The 21,411-nt window shown below is 45.6% G+C and overlaps 1 protein-coding gene across 1 annotated transcript in view; it reads left to right on the top strand.

The window, feature by feature from the left end:
* The window catches only part of RHOF (ras homolog family member F, filopodia associated), a 70,902-nt gene extending 49,810 nt beyond the window's left edge, over nt 1-21,092 (top strand). The window contains exons 3-5 of the mRNA XM_040416135.1: nt 5,161-5,270; nt 6,805-6,939; nt 19,685-21,092. Of these exons, the coding sequence (XP_040272069.1) occupies nt 5,161-5,270; nt 6,805-6,939; nt 19,685-19,852 (413 nt within the window). The 3' untranslated portion in view covers nt 19,853-21,092. The remainder of the gene's footprint in view (nt 1-5,160; nt 5,271-6,804; nt 6,940-19,684) is intronic.
* Nucleotides 21,093-21,411: the final 319 nt, after the last annotated feature.

Here is a 21,411-nt window from a genome sequence, read left to right as displayed (position 1 = left end):
TACACCTCTACATAATGAGCGTGAAATACATTCATGATGTTATCATCGCCCGTTACTAAGGTACCCAACTCATTTACAAGAGCAGGCACACAAGACAGGCCGAACTAAGACTTCACAATAGTGGCTAATAGATGACCTGCACTTTCCCCCTCCATATAATAATGCTGAGTTTTAAAAAATTGCTTGTCCCCTGCCCTGCTAAGTTTTTGTTCTTTCAGTAGATTCTGTGCTTCCGTCCAATTGGAGGCATTTTCCACTGTAGGATTAGCAACATATTTAGCCTCAGTATTTTGAACTCTATCTAGGAGTTCTGTCATGAGGGCCCTGCTTTTAGACTTATGGGAACTAATCAGTTTAATATACAACCCTCTAACATAGGCCTTCATCGTGTCCCAAACAACGGAAGGGCTAGCTGACCCCACATTGGTGGCAAATAATTCTTTCAGGGCAGCCGAAAACACATCCCCAGTATCCACTAACTGAATCCAAAAGGGGTTCAAATGCCACGTCAGCCGCAGAATAGGAGTACTAGCTCCAAACTCTAACAGTAGCAAGGTAGGGGAATGGTCAGAAATGCTACGGGGCAAATAAACAACATCTCGGACCTTATCCAACAGTACCGGTGATCCCACAACTAAATTCATTCTAGATGACGAATTAGGAGAGGAAAAATAGAAGGAATATTGCTTTACTCTAGAGTTTCTAATCCTCCATAAGTCATACAGATCCACCTCCAAAAGTGCCCTGGCTAACTGTGTAGGAGAGGGGTCAGACACCCCACCATCCGGCTAGAACCTATCTAGGGACTTGTCCAAGTACATATTAAAGTCACCCACTATCAAGATCTGTGTTTCAGGAAATCTGGAAGTGAACGTCAAAACTTTAAGGACCTCACAGGAATATGGGGGAGGTATATAAAGAGCCACCAAAAGTAACCAAAAAGATATAGAGCAATCAATACACACATCTGCCCTCCTCATCCACACAGACTTCCCTAGAAACAAACGGGAGTGATCTATGCACTAACACGCTCACCCCTCTTGACTGGAAAGAATAAATAGAGTGCAAACTGTGTCACCCAAGCCCTGTGAATGAATCGCGTTGACTCGGGGAGAAGGTGAGTTTCAGATAGGCATAAGATTGCCGGTTGGTACGTTCGGAGACCATAGACAGCATTGCGTTTAGCAGATTGATTCGGCCCCCTCACATTCCAGGAAATTAATCTAAGGGTACCCATTTATACACTTGAGCCATAAAAGCACTTGTCTGCCACCATCCTCTCACAGGCCTCCCATATAGATCTGTTTGTCCCTAAAGCATAAGGTCTCCAAACCCCACATAACCCATCCTGCCCCACCCAACCATATAGTACCAAATATATGCATTGCACACATAAAAGAAGAACTGGGGAAAGTAAAATCCTAAACCTAAGAAATATGGTCAACCCTGTAATACCAAAGAGATATCAAACAGGCAATAATGCTCATCAACTAAACCCGGCATTACCAGCATATCATGTAATAACCCGCTTTGGTATATTAACCTGTGTGAATTGGAACAACCGAGAAACAGAAGACCCCGCTAAGGCTCCATTTACAGGTCCGTAGTGTATTGCGGATCCACAATACACCCGGCCGGCGCCACCATAGAAATGCCTATTCTTGTCTGCAATTGCAGACAAGAATAGGACATGTTCTATTTTTTTCCGGAGCCGCGGACTGGAAGATCGGCCGTGCGCTCCGGAAATGCGGATGCGGACAGCACATTGTGTGCTGTCCCCATCCATTCTGTCTCCATAGAGAATGAATGGGTCCGCACCCGTTCCGCACCACAGTTGCGGACATGTGAATGGACCCTAACAGGCAGAAATTTGCCCAGGATCCCAACATTTACAGAACAGAGTATAAACTGCAAACCTACTAGCAGGCAGAACATTTCCCCCCTGCTGCACATCTCTTATAGTAAAAAGGTAGACGCCAGAGATGCGCATGATCACTTATAGCACATAACTGTTCAGGTACCACTGCGAAGATCCTTTTCAACAGAGTCCAATCGGCGTTTAACATCAATAAAGCGTGCTCGCTTCTTCTGAACATCCACAGAAAAGTCAGGAAACAGAAAGATCCGATTCCCATTGATGGTAAGGTCAGAGCAGTCTCTAGCACTTCGCAATATAGCGCCTCGGTCCCGAAAATGAAAAACTTTAAGCAGTAAAGGACGCGGTGGCGCCCCAGGTGGTGGAGGAAAGATCCGGTGTGCGCACTCCACAGCAAAGAGTGGTGACAGCTTATCCCTGCTTATTTTTTCTGTCAGCCATTTTTCCACAAACAGAACAGCGTCAGCACTTTCAGTACGTTCAGGAACACCAATCATGTGTACATTATTCTGGCGCAGCCTGTTTTCCAAGTCATCGGTTTTAGAGAGAAGCATGGTAACATTATGGATCACCCGCTGCATGTCTCTTTTAACCGGCGACATCTGGTCTTCTAGGGCGCTTAAGCGACCTTCCATTTTGCCCACACGCTCTTTTTAACTTGTCGCATGTCCTGCCTAAGTAGCCCAATGTGCTCCTTGAGGCTGCCCACATTTGTAGTAGGCACAGCCAGCGCAAGATTGCCCTGCGCCACTGCTGCAAAGACATCCTTTATAGTGGGCTTGGGCACTGCGTCAGCCATCTTGCCCTTTAGTATCACTGACCTCTGGATCGTCCTCTGAGGAGTCATCATGGGACAAGAGTGCAGGTAGGATCCGGCTGGCAACATCAGACTGAGCCTCTGAGATCGGAGCAGGAGTAACCGGCTCTACAGCGTGAGCGAATCGCTCCAGACGCGCCGCCACATCCGACAGCTTCGCTGTCCGGCGCCATTTTGTTTCACAGGAGTAGCGCCAGCGCCGTCTTTTTCCTCCCTTGCCTTCGCCTTCTGACGCCTCATTATGCTGCAGGAGGTATGCGGGGCACAAGAGAAGTAGCAGCAGGCCAAGCAAGAACGAGGAGAACCCCAGATGAGTGGGGGCAGAGGTAATTTACAGGATTCTCAGCCGGGAGCCAAGCGCCGCGCGTCTGCTCACATTCCCAGTCAGGCCACTCCCCCCAAATTGTTAAATATTTAATAGACCAATTTAAAAATAATGATCTTTAACCCCAAATTAGTAAAATGCAATTATGAAAATTGCCAGGCAAGGTGTTCATAGGCTTTAAAGGACATGTGCATGTTTGCCCTAATTCATCATCTAAAATATAAACTGAAGACCTTGACTCGCATATATCCAACCGTTTTGTGTATACAGCTCCTCTACAGTGCTTGTGTCTCCATGATTACAGAATAATATATTCTGATCCTGAGGGAATCTTCTTCAATAAGCTGTTCTCCTGTGGCCTGCAAATAGTTAAAAAAATAAACTAGCTTATACTCTTTGCCGGCCACCCCCGTTGATGCCATTCCAATAGTGCCAAGGATCCTTGCTTTACTGCACTTCCTGCTGTCGTCTCGATACAGCAGGATATGACTGGGAAACTTGTTCAGCCAATCACCGCCTACTGGGGCAGGGCATCACTACCGCCAGTGACTGGCTGAGTGGCTTTGTAGCAGGCCGTGGAGTGTAGCATGGGCACAAGCGCCATCAGAATGGCTGTGGCATGGGACTGGCAAGGTATAAGCTTGTTTATTTTATTGCTTACTATTTGAGCTGGAACACCCATTTAAATTGAGCACGCTGTCACAAATGCACTCATTACCTGTTAAAGAGCCATTACAAGGGGGTGCGCACCCCCAGATGGAAAATTGTGCAAAACAAATAAATGTTGATTTTTATTTTTTTTTGTTTTTTATGAATGCATCTGTTTGATTGCAACATATTTCTGTTTTTGCGCTACATTATTTATATATCGGCTTGTGAGAACTGGTCTCTGGTAAATGTTGTCTGGCAGCAAGTGCAGATGGAAATGAGAAAATCCACTTAATTGATTTCCGGGAGGAGAATATCAGTGACCTATCCTCAGGATGGCGCCACCATCAATCAGTTGCTTGAAAAGACTGGGCACACCAGTGAGCGCTGCAGTCGCCTCACAATTTACAGGGCACATCGCCGTACTTAGTATAGTGGCTGTGCTTGTTATTGCAGCTGTTAAAGATGAGTGAATTTTATTCTATATTTTGTATCTCTAGGACTGTAATGAGTTAACTTTTTCTTCTCCAAGTGCCCACCCCCCTCTTTGTTTCAAGACCAGAGAAGAGAGGGGGGGGGGGGGGCAAAGAGCTGTGCTGTGGGCAGCGTCTGGTTTCTCATCCTTGTACAGGTGTCCCAAGGGAGGTATATAGAGTGTGAAGGAGTGCATAAGCCAATCATTTGGCTCGATGATATGTATATATTATTCACTGCCTGTTAGAATTGTTAGAATAGAAGCCATTACAAAATGGCGATGGTAACCAGATGTTTACATTAGTTCACATTCCAAAGTAGGGCCCAGTGCGCAGATGCAGGTGTATTATCGCCTCTCTCTTATCTCTTCTTCCTTTTTAACTAATGAAACAATGTTTTATGCCTCAGTGAGGACTGCCCTCTTCTGAAGATGTATATACGCTTACCCCATGTAATAAAAGTTAGAGATTGCATTGACCATCTGTGTCAGCGTCTAGTCTCTCAGCCACGCGTGGATATTAACCCCTGGGGGGGGGGGGGGTACATTGATTTGGAGCACCAGAGTGTATCTCAAATGCTCTGATTTAGGGCGTCTTCATCACAGCCCAGGCCTATTCACTTGAATGTGACCTCACCGCAAAAAGACCATGTGACTGATAAATGTGACCTTGCTGGCTCACTGAAGATCCGCACTAACAGCTAATGGGTGGGGCGACGGGAGTCATACACCTGCCAATCTGATATTGAGGACCTGTCCTGAAGATAGGTCATCAATATTTTACTCCTGGAAAACCCTTTTAAGAATTTGTCAACCTAGATTTTCATAAAACATCACTTATATACATATGACTGTAATCCATCAATACAATAATCTTAACCTGGCATGATGAAATAATCCACTATAGACGTGAAGCCTAAGGTATTGCTGCTTGCAGCTCCACGGGTATCTAGTTCTGTTGGCTGAGAGAAGAGCCTTCTGGATGTGCAACATCCTATAACCCATGTTCTCTTCTTTTGCAGGACAGGAAGATTATGACAGACTACGTCCTCTTTCTTATCAAGATGTAAATTTGGTTTTAATCTGTTTTGATGTTACAAGCCCCACAAGTTTTGACAATGTTTTAATAAAGGTGAGGACACGGTTACCTGGCTCTCCCATGTGCAATTGCTGTGGCTAGTCTGCTCTTAAAGGGGTTTTCTGACCCCATGGTCTTTTGACAAACCGCTGACAATGGTATAAAATAACATCAGTAATACTTACCAATACCCAGCCGCTCCTCCCTGACCTTCCCAGGCTCCAGTGATGTCACGTCAACACGACATGTCACTGCTACAGCTGCCTGTGATTGGCTGCTGCTATCACATATTGATAAGCTGGAGCCTGGTAAATAGTGACTGGCACAGGACCAGGGGATCCGTAAGGTAGTAACTTTAAAGTGTAAATGTCATTCTTTTTTTTTTCTTTCTAATGTGTAGGGACAATGATGGGAAATGTCCTTGTAATATACTGTACTTTATGTAGTGTATTTTTAGTCGAAAAATCGCTCTGAAGTTGCCCCTTAGAAGCGCTCTCTAAAAATTTTCAAATCGCCCCCTTTCCCATAGTAAAATCTAATAAACAATAATAAAGATCATTTGTATCGCCATGTGCCAAAATGCCTATACTGTTACCTGTATGGTGAATGCTGTAACCAAATCAAATGGCTGATTTGAAACAAATTTTATGAAAGTGATGAAAAAGGCACACACCAAATTGGTTAAATAAAAACTACAGATGCCTTGCAAAAAATAACCCCTTGCTCAGCTCTGTAGCTATATAAAGGGTTTTGGGGTCAGAATATGGTGATGCAAAGAGTCATTTTTATTTTTTTTCCCCCAAAGTTTTTTTAGAAGTATTAAAACCTATCTACGGTAAATGTGGTATCGCTGTTATCGTACTGACCCAGAAAACAAATGTAAGAGGTTAGTTTTACCGCATAGGGAACGTCACAAAAATGAAACCCATTAAACTATGCTGAAATTGTGATGCGTAAAATGAATTTTCTCTGCTCCTGTCTGTCTTGCCCCAAGAGATCTGAGGGGTCTCTTCAGCAGCCGTCCTCTTGACACACCGGAAGCAAAAAATATATGTATTATATACAGCTATGTTCATTAGAAATGGTGGTACGTCACAGAAGTATGTTGAAGGGTTCTCATTAATCGTACAGCTTCCAGCGTGTTCTGCTTATCAGTGCAAATGCTGATTAGGACCAGGAAGAATCTAGGGAGTGTATTGTGGAGACTTTGGTATGGCACGCAGACTGATAGAAGTAACACTTTGACCGGGGTTTGTCAGACATGGCACACAATCCATCTATCATCTCTGGTGATATAACTACTGCGGTCCTCCTAGTACAATCAATGTATAATGTCCCAGCACAAGCCTTTTCTCTGGTCTATTATATGTCACTGGCTCCAGATTGCCCTTGGCCCTATAGTCCCCAGTTTTTTTCAATTCTAACATGTTTGTCTCAGGCTACAGATTTGTAGGGCTGGCCCAGCCGTTGTTCACTTGGGGTTCATTGTGACAGACCTCGGGAAGGGTCCCATGTCTGAAAAACTACACATGCTAAAAGCTGAAATTATGGATGTTGAATTGTAAAATGTGTATCCCTGGTCTCTCAGTGGTATCCTGAAGTGCATCACTTTTGTCGAGGCGTGCCCATTGTGCTGATTGGATGTAAGACAGATCTGCGTATGGACAAAGAGCGACTGCGCAAGCTAAAAACAGCCCAGCAGGAACCAGTCACATACCTCCAGGTAACACAATACCATCTATGGCTTTCTCACCTTTCAGCTATGTATTTGGAAAAGTACAAATGGCTAACTCTAGAGAGATTGATTTCTGTCGTCTGGAGGAGAGCTAATTTGCATACTTAAAGGGGTTGTTTAATATTGATGAGCTATCCTCAGGAAAGGTCAATTCAGACCTGCGGTTTGCTGCGCTTTCTGCAGTTTCTGATCAGAAACTTTGACATGCCCAAAATATAGATTTTTCACCCTCCCTGCACCCCTGAGTGATTTTATGGCGGCGGCGGGGGGGGGGGGGGGCGGTGCGGCAGGCGGGATCGCGATCCCCCGCCCGCCTCCTCTTGAATAATCATGCTGACACTCTGGTATAAACGGCTGACATCTGTGCTGTGATGTCAGCCGTTTAACCCTTTCCATACCGCGGTATGGAAGAGCAGAGGTTAACAGTCGGGAGCTCCCTCCCTCTCCCATCGGGGGGCTGCTGTGCCTTTGCAGCCCCCAGACAGGATGGGGTCACAGAGGGATGGAGCCCCCCTCCTTACCCTTCCCCGTCTGCGCAGTTGTGGCCACAACTGAGCAGACGGGGAAGATTCCCATAGCAACAGGACGCCTTCTCAGGCATCTCCTGTCCATGGTGCTGAACAGATCTGTGCTAAAGGCATAGATCTGTTCAGACAAAGTGTAAGTAAAATACAGTACAATACACTATATAGTGTACTGTACTCTATTATACAGACATCAGACCCACTGGATCTTCAAGAACCAAGTGGGTCTGGGTCAAAAAAAGTGAAAAAAGTAAAGTAAAAAAAACACACATTTATCACTGAATAAAAAAAATAAATAAAAAAAAATACACTACACATATTAGGTATCGCCGCGTCCGTAACGACCTGATCTATAAAACGGTCATGTTACTTTCCCCGCACGGTGAACGCCATAAAAAAAATAAACTATGAGAAAATTTAAATTTTGCCCACCTTACTTCCCAAAAAAGGTAATAAAAGTGGCCAAAATAGTACCAATCAAACCGTCATCTCATCCCGCAAAAATCATACCCTACCCAAGATAATCGCCCAAAAACTGAAAAAACTATGGCTCTTAGACTATGGAAACACTAAAACATGATTTTTTTTTTGTTTCAAAAAAGAAATCTTTGTGTAAAATAAAAAAAAAAGTATACATATTAGGTATTGCCACGTCCGTGACAACCTGCTCTATAAAATTTCCACATGATCCAACCTGTCAGATGAATGTTGTAAATAACAAAAAAAAAAAGTGCCAAAAAAGCTATTTCTTGTTACCTTGCCGCACAAAAAGTGTAATATAGAGCAACCAAAAATCATATGTACCCTAAACTAGTACCAACAAAACTGCCACCCTATCCCGTAGTTTCTAAAATGGGGTCACTTTTTTGGAGTTTCTACTCTAGGGGTGCATCAGGGGGGCTTCAAATGGGACATGGTGTCAAAAAAACTGTCCAGCAAAATCTGGCTTCCAAAAACCATACGGCGCACCTTTCCCTCTATGCTCTACTGTGTGCCCGTACAGTAGTTTACGGCCACATATGGGGTGTTTCTGCAAACTACAGAATCGGGGCAATAAATATAGCATTTTGTTTGGCTGCTAACCCTTGCTTTGTTACTGGAAAAAATTGATTAAAATGGAAAATTTGCCAAAAAATCTAAATTCTGAAATTTTATCACCATTTGCCATTAACTCTTGTGGAACACCTAAAGGGTTAACGACGTTTGTAAAATCTGTTTTGAATACCTTGAGGGGTGTAGTTTCTAGAATGGGGTCATTTATGGGTGGTTTCTATTATGTGAGCCTCACAAAGTGAGGCTGGTACCAAACATTAATTTTGTTTGGTAAGCGCTGGTACCAAACATTAATTTTACTACCGAGCCTCACAAAGTGACTTCAGACCTGAACTGGTCCCTAAAAAGTGGGTTTTTGAAAATTTCTGAAAAATTTCAAAATTTGCTTCTAAACTTCTAAGCCTTGTAACATCCCCCAAAAATAAAATATCATTCCCAAATTGATCGAAGCATGAAGTAGACATATGGGGAATGTAAAGTAATAACTATTTTTGTAGGTATTACTATGTATTATAGAAGTAGAGAAATTGAAACTTGTAAATTTGAAATTTTAAAAAAATTTTTGGTAAATTTGGTATTTTTTTTTATAAATAAAAATGTTTTTTTTTTTTTTACTTCATTTTACCATGAAGTTTAGTCATGAAGTACAATATGTGACGAAAAAACTATCTCAGAATGGCCTGGATAAGTCAAAGTGTTATCACCACTTAGTGACACTGGTCAGATTTGCAAAAAATGGCCTGGTCCTTAAGGTGAAATAAGGCTGTGTCCCTAAGGGGTTAAGGGCTCATTCAGGCGGCCGTATTCTGTCCGTTTTTTTGCGGACAGTTCAGCATGTCCGCAAAAAAAGGATTGCATTCAGTTTTTTTGCTGATCCATAGACTTCAATAGGGCCATGTCCTGATTTTCACGAACAAGTATAGGACACGTTTCATTTTTTTTGCTGAGCCGTGCAATGGAAGAAAAGGGCCCCATAGAAGTGAATGGGACAGCATCTAATCCGCAAAAAAACGGATCCGCATTTTTGCGGACAGCATACGGCCGTCTGAATGAGCCCTAATATTGCAGCTCCTCTGCATTCACTTGAATGAGACTCAACTCTGCCTCGGCCATGTGGCCGATGAATGTGATATCACTGGCCTAGGAAGAGGCCGCACCACTCACCAGAGCACCGTGGTCTCTTCAAACAACTGATTGTCCGAGGTGCCTGGAGTCGGACCCCCCACAGATCTGATATCTCGAAATCTCAGACAACCCTTTTAATTAGCATACCGGACACATTGCTTGAATGAATCTCTGAAACAACCATCTCCACAAGGAGAACCGTAACTTTCAAGAGCACGGAAAGTGCAGGAACATAGATCATTTTACAGACTAAAGTCACATTTACACTGCCAACTGAGCAGGCAGTTATCAGGAAGGAACAGTTTCCTCCTGATAACTGCCTGCTCGTCAGTGGAGGTAAAATGCAACATTTACATGCAGAGATCACCTCCACTGTATGAGGATAAGCAATGGCTACTGCTGTCACTCATCCTCATACAGATTCATGGTTTCTGAGCAGCAGATCGCTGTTTGCACAGCGCAATCTGCTTCCCAGAAATGATGATTTAGGTGTCCGCATAAACAATGATTTCACCCAATGAATAAGCTTTTTGCTGTGTGGTAGTGTGTCCGTATACCATCCACATATTCCATAATGTGGTAGTGTGTCCATATACCAAATAAACTAAAATCACAGAAAAAAAAAAAGATAAAAAGCAGATAAAAACATCCTGCACTATATGATAAATGAGTATGCAGATGTCTACATTTATGAAAAAAATATCACAGAAAACAGATAATAATGCAAACACAATAGATGCAAGCTTTATATATGGACTAAGCCCTCATTCTGATATAAAATCTGAGACTCTCAGCCAATATATTTTGAGCAGAACAAATCTGTGCCCGCTTACCTGTGCCAAAGTGGTCTGTCAGGCAGGTCCTACTCTAAGGCCGCTTTCACACGGGCGAGTTTTCCACGCGGGTGCAATGCGTGAGGTGAACGCATTGCACCCGCACTGAATCTGGACCCATTCATTTCTATGGGGCTGTGCACATGAGCGGTGATTTTCACACATCGCATGTGCGTTGCGTGAAAATCGCAGCATGCTCTATATTGTGTGTTTTCCACGCAACGCAGGCCCCATAGAAGTGAATGGGGCTGCGTGAAAATCGCAAACATCCGCAAGCAAGAGGGGATGCGGTGCGTGGTTGCTAAGATGACAGTCTATTCACTGTATTATTTTCCCTTATAACATGCTTATAAGGGAAAATAATAGCATTCTTTAATTCAGAATGCTTAGTAGAAGGTCAATTGAGGGTTAAAAAATAAATAAATTCTCGTACATTCCATTGGGGGACACAGACCATGGGTATAGCTTGAGGTATCAGTAGAAGGGACACTATGCAAATGAAAGAGCTCCTCCTCCTCGGGCTATACCCCCAGGCTCCAGCAGGAGAAACTCATTCTTTGCTTAGTGTCTGGATGAAGGAGGTTGACACTCTCACTATTCTACTCCGGTTTGTTATTTTCTTTTCTAGATGGGGACATAGGTCAGTATGGCGCTTTCCTGGTCCCCCATGGAGTGCCTGCCGCCGTTCTTTGGACGTTGCCTGGCCGCCTCCATTTCCCCCCCAGAAGAAAAGTGGATCCGGGCTCGACCTGTTAGCTCCGGTATCCCACCAGCTTTTGGGTCACCTATGGTGCCCTCCACCCAGAGCACTGCACTTCTGAGTCAGACATCTGAAGAGGTGAACTCTGCTGGTCACTTTCAGAGGAAGAAGACTTCAGGACAGATTAGTACTCATCCCCCCCCCCCCCCTTCCTGCCTATGGGCCGTCTGGGTGAATTGGGAGATGGGTGTTTTATGTTGGGGATGGGCTTTGGAGGCACAGGGGTTTATCTTGGGGTTGCTCCCTGCTGGACCGGGCATCTTACTTTCTTTTTATTACATCGGGGGCACCGATGCAGGCTCCGCCCCCGCTCCTACCTTCCTGGGCAGCGCATTGTCAGCTGCGGGTCCCCGTTTCATAAGGGGTCTCCGCCACCCGCACTTGGCATTTAACTGGGGAAGAGGACAATTCAAATAGTGTGCGCGCGCTTTTTCCCGCCATTGACGTCATTTTGGGGGCGGAGCCTTACACTCCGCTCTGGCTCCTTCCTGCTGTCAAGCTGTGCACATCGCGCTGCAGCTCCCGGCTCCTCTGTTGTTAACTCTGCGTTGCCTAGGTGATAGGACGTATTTATCTCTTTCTTCAGCGATTTAAAGGGTTTGTCACCCCGCAAAACTCTTTTTTTTTTTTTTTTGGATAGTTAGATTCTTCATAGTGCGATATAGGAGAATATAATGCTCTTACTTACTTTCATGCGGCCGATTCTTTATAAATCGAACTTTTATAATATGTAAATGAGGGCTCTACCAGCAAGTAGGGCGTCTACTTGCTGGTAGCTGCTGCAGAAATCCGCCCCCTCGCCGTGTTGATTGACAGGGCCAGCCGTGATCTCCTCCTCCGGCCGGCCCTGTCAGTAATTCAAAAATCGCGCGCCTCGCGTCATTCGGCGCAGGCGCTCTGAGATGAGGAGGCTCGTCTCCTCAGCACTCCCTCAGTGCGCCTGCGCCGATGACGTCTTCTCTTTCGGTGATGTCATCGGCGCAGGTGCACTGAGGGAGTGCTGAGGATACGAGCCTCCTCATCTCAGAGCGCCTGCGCCGAATGACGCGAGGCGCGCGATTTTTGAATTACTGACAGGGCCGGCCGGAGGAGGAGATCACGGCTGGCCCTGTCAATCAACACGGCGAGGGGGCGGATTTCTGCAGCAGCTACCAGCAAGTAGACGCCCTACTTGCTGGTAGAGCCCTGATTTACATATTATAAAAGTTCGTTTTAAAAAGAATCGGCCGCATGAAAGTAAGTAAGTAAGACTATTATATTCTCCTATATCGCACTATGAGGAATCTAACTATCCAAAAAAAAAAAAGAGTTTTGCAGGGTGACAGAAACCCTTTAAGTGATCTTCCTTTTGTGCTGCCATCATGCCTAAGCCTGGGGCCCCCCTTAAGTCTGCCAAAATCCGCTTCTCAGACCCCAATGGGATCCTGTAAGGAGTGTCTTTTGCCTTTTAACTGTCTCTGGTACCTGTGCCTTCTGCCCTGCCCCCAGTCGGGATCGCCCTTCTCGCCCTTCTCTCACCCAGTCCAGTTCCTCCCCTGTCTCTATGGAGCCTGCGGTACCCGCTTGGGCCTCTGTTATGTCCGGCACGACCGCTGATTTGGCCCTAGTTGCCAAGGCAGCAATGTCCTTTATGGACCGTATGGCAATGGCTAATCCTTTCGCTCCAACCACTCCATCTCCACTCAGTGGTTCCCGTAGAGGACACTGGACCATTATGAGGCAGCGTACATCCTCGGCTGACTCCGCTTTCCCCCCTAGCCTAGTGGTGCATGCAGACTATTCTCCCACCCCTAGGGAGCACAAGTCTGAAGGGGAATTGTCTGGCTCAGATGATGTCGCGGAGCGGGACACCCCACCTAAGCTTTCCACCTTGGTGGCTGACTTGGTAGCGGCTGTCCGTAACACCTTTAATCTCCACGGGTATTCTCCTCCTTCCACTAGTCGGGAGTTCTCCCTTTTTTCCATCTAAAGAGCCTGGGACGGTAGTGCTTCCGGTCCATGGGGAATTTTCCACGGTCATAGCTAAGGCCTGGAATCGCCCTCATCAAAAGTTTTCTGCCACCAAACGCATGGATATGTTGTATCCTTTTCCGGAGGATAGTGTGGAGAAGTGGTCTTCTCCCCCTAAGGTGGAACCCCGGTGGCCAGATTAGCCAAGAATACGGCCCTTCCTGTCCTAGATGGCTCCTCTTTACAGGACGCGGTGGACAGGCGTCTGGATTCTCTCGCCAAATCCATTCTCTCTCTGGCGGGCACGTCCCTGCGGCCTGCCTTTGCCTCTGCTTGGGTTGCCAGAGCCCTGTCAGTGTGGTCACAGCGCCTCCACCAAGATCTGGCGGAACAAGATGCATCTGCTGACATGCTGGATCTGATTCACCAAGTGTCTCAGGCTTCCATCTTCCTATGCGAGCCTTCCAGGGACATTGGTTCCCTCTTTGCCCGCATCTCTGCCCTCTGTCATTCAGCGCAGAAAGGTCTGGTTGAAAGTGTGGGATGCGGACGTTTCTTCTAAGCGTTCCCTTTCTCACCTTCCCTTTTGAAGGGTCCAGACTGTTTGGACGAATTTATATCTGCCGCGACAGGAGGCAAGAGCACTCATCTGCCCCAGCCCAGAGCCAAGTGCTTCTTTCGGTCCAGGGCTTCTGGTTCCCGGTACCAGTCATTTCGTTGCTTCCCTAACAGGGCGTCTCCGGCTTCCTCCGCGGGGGGGGGGGGGGGGGGGGGGGTCTCAGGACTCCCGCAAGAAGCCCTCCTTTAGGCCCCAGTCTTCCTGGCGCCAGAAGACGCAGTCAGCCCGTCCTGCTGCTCCCAAGCAGGCCTCCGCATGAAGGGACGCCCCCACCCCTTGCGGTGGGGGGGCCGCCTGCTCTCTTACCAGCAGGTCTGGAGGGCTCATGTTCAGGACGCCTGGGCGCTAGAAGTTGTAACTTCGGGTTACAAGATTGAGTTCGCGTCCAGACCGCCGGAACGTTTTTTCCCTTCTCGCGTTCCGGGGATCCGGCCCGGGCCTCGGACCTCCTTAAGGGCAGCGCCTTCCCTGCTAGACAGGGGGGTTATCGCCCCAGTTCCCCTAGAGGAACAAGGAGTAGGATTCTATTCAAACCTGTTCGTGGTCCCAAAGAAGGAGGGGTCGGTGCGGCCGATCCTGGATCTGAAGCTACTCAACAAGCTTCTGCGGGTACGGAGATTTCGGATGGAGTCCCTACGCTCCGTTATTGCTTCTCTGCTTCCAGGGGAGTTCCTCGCATCTGGGGACATCCAGGACGCCTATCTGCACGTCCCTATCGCAGAATGTCGCCAACGTTTTCTGCGCTTCGCTATTGGCAACAGGCACTATCAGTTTGTCGCTCTTCCTTTTGGGTTAGCAACCGCCCCGCGGGTCTTTATCAAGATCCTCGCACCGCTTCTTCGCTCCAGGGGCATTACTGTGCTGCCTTATCTAGACGACCTTCTGATGGAGGCCCCCTCGCTACTGCAGGCCGAGGACAGCTTTCGGATCACCGTTCGGACACTGGAACAATTTGGGTGGCTTCCCAAAGTCATCTCTCCCCTCCCAGAGACTCTCCTTCCTGGGGATGGTCCTGGATACCTTTGGCTGCCAAAGTGTATCTTCCGGACTCCAAGCTCTCCCAGATCCAGGGGGCGGTGTCGCACCTCCTGCGCTCCCTGTGCCTTTAAAAATTCGGGAGTGCATGCGGGTCCTGGGTCTTATGGTGGCCTCCTTCGAGGCCGTTCCATATGCCCAATTTCACACTCGATCGCTTCAACATGAGATCCTTTACCTCTGGGACAAGACCTCTCGGGGTCTGGGCGCTCGCGTCCGTCTGTCTCTGCGGGTTCGGGCATCTCTCCCTTGGTGGCTGTCTCTTCAGAATCTGAGGTCAGTCAGGTCCTTTCTCCCGGTCTTATGGCGATTGTCACCACAGATGCCAGTCTCCCGGGTTGGGGCGGCTTTCTCCGATCCCTCACGGTCCAGGGGGTTTGGTCAGAGGCGGAATCCCGCCTCCCGATCAACATCCTGGAACTGGGAGCGGTTTGTCACTCCCTCTCCCATTGGACTCCTCTCCTGGCCGGCCGCTGCGGGTTCAGTCAGACTAGGCATTCTAACCATGTTATAAGGGAAAATAATTACATCTACACAACACCGAACCCAAACCTGAACTTTAGTGAAGAAGTTCGAGTCTGGGTACCACATTCAGTTTTTTATCACGTGCGTGCAAAACGCATTGCACCTGCGCGATAAAAACTGAACGGAACGCAACCGCAGTCAAAACTGACTGCAATTGCGTACCTACTCGCGCGGGTTTGCCGCAATGCACCTGTAACGCATCCGGACCTAATCCGGACACGCTCGTCTGCAAGGGGCCTAAACCTACCTATGCCGTTATTGTACATTCAGGAGAGCAGACCCTGCACATATAATGTGCTGCTCCTAGTTACCTCTGTGTGCACCAAGTGGGTAGGCGGGTACAGATGTTTTGATCAAAATATATTGGCTGAGAGGTCGGATTTTATTATATCAGAGTGAGGGCTTAGTCCATATATAATGCTTGCATCTTTTGTGTTGTGTATTATTTTTTTCTGTGATTTTTGTCCAGATACCATCCACATAATTCCATAGTGTGGTACAGTGTGTGCAGATACCATCCACATAATTCCATAGTGTGGTACAGTGTGTCCGTATACCACCCACATATTCCATAGTGTGGTACAGTGTGTCTGTATACCACCCACATATTCCATATGGTACAGTAGATGGTGAAATCAAACCCAACAGGTATCTGTCACGCAGATTTGCAGCTTGAGATAAATTGCAGTAACTGCAACAAAAAGATGCTGGTGAAAGGCCAGCTTTACTCATATATGTCAGACCTAAGGAGAAATAATCCAGACTCCTTTATGGAGCACTCACCATGGATTATGGGAGTTGTGTGCAAATTAAAGAGATCTGTCCTTATTGTGTTGTAAGCCCTTGAAGAAACACATGAAAAGTTGTCAGTTATGATTCAAAAACTAACCATACAGTTATTTTTATTTTTTTTCTAGGTTATAAGATGTGCCAAAACCAAGGAATTGTGGCAAGATTAGGGATTTTCCTGTATCCACTGGATAGGGGATATCTGATTTTGTATTGTACGCAAATGTCTCCTGTAAAGAATGACTGGGACGCCTGATCATGGGATTGTGGGGATCCCGGTGAGCGGACAGACCACCACCGATCAGCTACTTTTCCCTTCTCAATTGATTTAAGGATAACAAGTGGTAACCACAATGTCCTTTTTAAATGGGCGAGGATAGTTTCTTTCCAGTTCATCCCTCATGACAGCACAACATGGAGGATGTTCCCCTTTGACTTTCTTGGAACAGGAAGCAGAGAGGTTAAAAGGTCCCTCCCATCTCCACCCACCAGTGTTCTTCCTGTCCCTACGGGGATAAGGAGCAGAGTGAGTCCCTGCTCAGGGATGAAGCTTGAAGAAAGATTAGGAAGGGCTGAGGCTGGGTCAGGGGGGTTATGCCTCTCCTCTCAGCCTCCGGTATCCCAAGCTAGCATCTCTCTGGGAAGGGGTCCTCTAGCTCGGTACCTTAGAGCAGTGTTTCTCAACCAGTGTGCCTCCAGCTGTTGCAAAACTACAACTCCCAGCATGCCCACACAGCCAAAGGCTGTCCGGGCATGCTGGGAGTTGTAGTTTTGCAACAGCTGGAGGCACACTGGTTGGGAAATACTGCCTTAGAGGGCTGGATCCCCTTCTATGAAAGAGCTGGCATAGGCATGCATCGCAGCGGTATCGGGGAAGCCGATGCCGCTTCTCCTGTAGGAGCTCTGGGCTCTGCTGCGGCTCCTATGCTCCTCTAGACGTGCGTCCCGATGCGTGCGCCGAAAGAATGTCCTGGACCGGTAGGAAGTAAATGGCACAGTTTCTTACCTCATCGTTGATGTCCATGCCTACCGTGTGCCATTGTTGACGGCTCGTTTCTTACATATACCTTGTCGACATTCCGAAGTTAGTTATTTATCATATTATAACAATTAAGCTCTTGGGAATGAACTGCAATGGGGGTCTACAGCAAATTTTTACTCTGTGCAGGGTTATATATGACGTTACAATATTTTATCTGGTTTTAGAGCGAGTTGCTTTTACACAATGGTACTTTCCATATAGACTAGGCTTAGAGGTAGAGGACATCCTTTTTATGGCCGATGTCTAATAAGACAATTTATTCTTCCTCGAATTAAGCATTTAAGTCTATAAACAGAGGTAGATTAGTTGATCAGGGATGCAGATAAGTGACATTTTAGAATTGTTCATCAAGATTAGTTTTTAGGAAAAAAAATTTTTTATGTTATTCCTGATTCTAAAATGAAAGTAATTTTATCTATTGGTAAATATCTAAGATGTCGTCCTTAGACTTGGTGACCCCCCCTAAATTATAATTTGGTACGTCTCCATGTTGTGCTGTCAGGAGGGATGAACTGGAAAATAGGAATTAGACTTACCGGTAATTCGGTTTCCAGAGAGTCCCTCATGACAGCACACGTTCATTCCCTCCCTTACTAACTACTATGTAAATATGGTATATAAGGATTTTCTTAAGATTTTAATAAATCGGTGGCATCCATCCTGGTGTAGTGAACTGGAGAAACACTGGTAGTTGGAGGTGGGAGGGACTTTTTAACCTCTCTGCTTCCTGTCCCAAGAAGGTCAAAGGGGGAACATCCTCCATGTTGTGCTGTCATGAAGGACTCTCTGGAAACCGAATTACCAGTAAGTCGAATTCCTATTTTTGTTATGCTTTCGGCACATTTTTGATCATCTCTGAAAACCCCTTTAGGCTATAATTCCTGTATTCTTTTCTGGTGAAGGAACAGAATGTGAGAATCGCCAAATCTGGTATACGCTGACCACCGCGGGCACCTGATGGACAAAATACTGCTACGTGCACTATAATAGGATACACCAAGTGCCAGTGTTTCGGGCATATTTGGGGTCTAGCAGTTCCTTCACTGAAACAGAATACTGCAATTGTACATGCTAGTGTGGATGTAGGCTGGTTTCATGTAAAGGGTTTTTTGCAGTAAACAAATGCTGCGCCCAGATGTTACCTGTAAATCAGTAGGAAATACTTACAGGGCGTTAGCACAATACCTGCATTGAAACAAGTAACCACACGTTACCAAAATTATTTTCTGCTAGTTAAAACCAGATGGCAACACATCTCCTTTTCTTCTAATCTTTTTATTTTCTGATTGTAGATTTATTTATTCTATTTCCTGAACATGATTGAGGGTGGCCATCTTGCCTGTTAACATGATTTAGAAAGCTTTTAAAAATTGCTTTATGGTAGCCCCATGGGCCATAGACACAATGGTCAGGAGGGGATCTCATTGACTTCTATGGGAGTTTTCCCATGCTGTTGTGACCTGTGCAGAGGTCATAGTCCGAGCATATCCTTTCCTTGTACAATCACCTATTGTGACTGGTGGATCCTGTCTCATCTGTCATTCTAATCCTACCTGTAATATCACCTCTTTGTATAGATGAGCAGATAACTGCAGTAAAGTGATCTGAACAGACCATGAAGTGGCGCCTATTATCAGGCATAGTGGCCAGTGCGAAAACACAGGTGCCAGTGTTTTGGGCATATGCGGGGTCTAGCAGTTCCTTCACTGAAACTGAATACTGCAATTGTACATGCTAGTATGGATGCAGGCTGGTTTCATGTAAAGGTTTTTTTTGCAGTAAACAAATGCTGCGGCCAGATGTTGCCTATAAATCAGTAGGAAATACTGCAGTTTTTCTTCACTTGTATTGCAGATGTGTCCATGGCGTTGTTTTTTTTTTTTTTTTTTTCTTTCCCAAATGCAATAAAAAACATACTTTGTGCTTAGGCTGCAAAAAGGAAGGAAGCAACCAGGACCTCCTCACTGCACCAATGTTGGATAAAGTTTCATCACCTCTAAACTCTTCACACTGGACAAATTACTAGCCTCAATATTCTGCTGTACCCAGTGGTGGCACACACAATTATAGAGAATCGGATGATGACTTGCATTGACACGTGTAAGTCTTGTGTGGCCTGGACAGTGCAGGCCTGGAAACTGCTGCTCACTTTCTGTTTGAAAAAGACACCTGTGAGTGTCGAAATGCACGTCACATGAGTGACCAATAAATCCATTTGAGCAAAGAAAATTGGAGTGCCGGTTTTTCTTCGTTGTGCAGACTTCGGGATTACATCCGCAAGACCAAGCACCTTCCGACTAACGCGCAGTGCTGCCTGACCTCACCATACAGTGCAGGTGGCGATTCCAATCTGGTTCTCTACACCCTTTCCTGATGCTATTTTTTATTTAAGTATTGTACATTAACAGAAATTGGATTCTCGGTTACAAGTCTTTAGCAATGGTGATATTAATTATATTCTTTTGTAATTTCTTAAAGGGTGAAGCAACATGTAAAAGTATACAAGCTGAAGAGTACCTTGAATGTTCGGCAAAGTTTCAAGAGAATGTAGATAATGTTTTTAGAGAAGCCACGCTGATTGCTCTTAACGGTATAAAAAAGGAGCAGAGGATGAAGAGAAAAAAACGGAGTTGCCTGCTTCTCTAAGGCTTTGTTTCAAGGAGAACTTCTCATGATTTACTGTCTGCCATCAGGACACTTCCTTGGATGACACTTTATAATGGACCTGGACTGTTTTATTGTAAATAGATTCCATTTTACTGGTACTATGGGTAATTCCAAATTTTAACGTTTGTTGGAGGGAAATGACTGCACGAAGTGAGAACACTGTCAATCCTCTCTATTTAACTTGCATCCTGATGGGCAAGGAAAAAAAGGCCAGTTCTCCAGCAAGACTGCCATTATACATTAGTTCTTCGTCAGTTCTGTCCTAGGGCTCACCTTAGGACACCTGTGTTCTGGTGTACCACAAATTTTAGAAAAATATGACTTATATTAATGAACGCTTCAGCACTTTTAGATCTGAGGATGTGGCGTCAATGTGGGATAGTCCTGTACATGTATATAATAATTTGGATGCCTGAATACAGCAAAAAATTTAATATATTATTATTGCTATGAAAGTTGATCAGTCCTTTGAATCAGGAGGCCAGCGCAGAACTACCATTAGCTATTAAAGGGAATCTGTCACCAGCCCCCTCCCGATCAAATTATTTGCATAGACACCTAGCTGTGGTTCACCTGATTAAATTGCTTTTTTTTTCCTTCTTGTTCTTGAGTTATACCTTTTTTTCTAAATATGCAAAATAGACAGCTTGCGGAACAACGAGGGCTCTCAGTGCACCCAAGCTTTGCTCATTTCTTTGGCCAGCCCATCCCTTACTGCTTTGATTGACAGGGACAGGCAGTGGCAAAGCAGTGAGGGAACAAAGGCTATATACCCTCTTTGCACCAAATGCCTAATTTGCATATTAGGACAAATCCTCATACCATGGGAGCCTTGTCTCAACAAAAGAAAAACCTCTAATCAGGGGAACTACAGCTAGGTCTCCATGCAAACAGTTGGATAGGGAGGTCCCTGGTGACAGATTCCCTTTTAAACTGTTTAAATTATCAACCACTTTTTTTCCACTTGGTAATTGGTCTTCTATATAAATGTTGCATAAAGCTTGGCCCCACAGGGCATCCTAATCATTGTCTGTCTGGTTACTGTTGTGGCATGGTCCGAGAACTGGTACGCATCATCTGATGTTGGTGAGAGAAAAAAAATACATGCTTTTGCATATACTAAGGTGTCTCACACACAGATTTTGTGTTTGAGGCATTTTGTGGTTTTTGCAGTTAACATCTGAAGCTGGTATTTTAATTTAATGTGGAAGTAAAAAAAATAATACTTTGGGTGTGGTTCTTCAATCACTATCTGGTATGTTTGTCCCATAGACCAGGGTTCCTCAACTCCAGTCCTCAGGACCCACCTGCCGGTCATGTTTTCAGGACTTCCTTAGCATTCAGCAGGTGAAATAGTGTCAGTGCATCAGGGCTTACCACAGGTATTCATTCTGTGGGATATTCTCAAATCATGACTGGTAGGTGGGCCCTGAGGACTGGAGTTGAGGAACACTGCCATAGACAGACATCCGTTGATTTGTTTGTCCTGCTTGAAAGAAGCGTGTTGCATTTTTCAATGTTTTCTTTGCAACACCCCC

Source organism: Bufo bufo, chromosome 2 (assembly GCF_905171765.1).
Source record: "Bufo bufo chromosome 2, aBufBuf1.1, whole genome shotgun sequence".
Lineage (NCBI taxonomy): Eukaryota > Metazoa > Chordata > Amphibia > Anura > Bufonidae > Bufo > Bufo bufo.
Note: the sequence above shows the minus strand (reverse complement) of the source record. Positions and strands in the feature narration are given on the sequence as shown.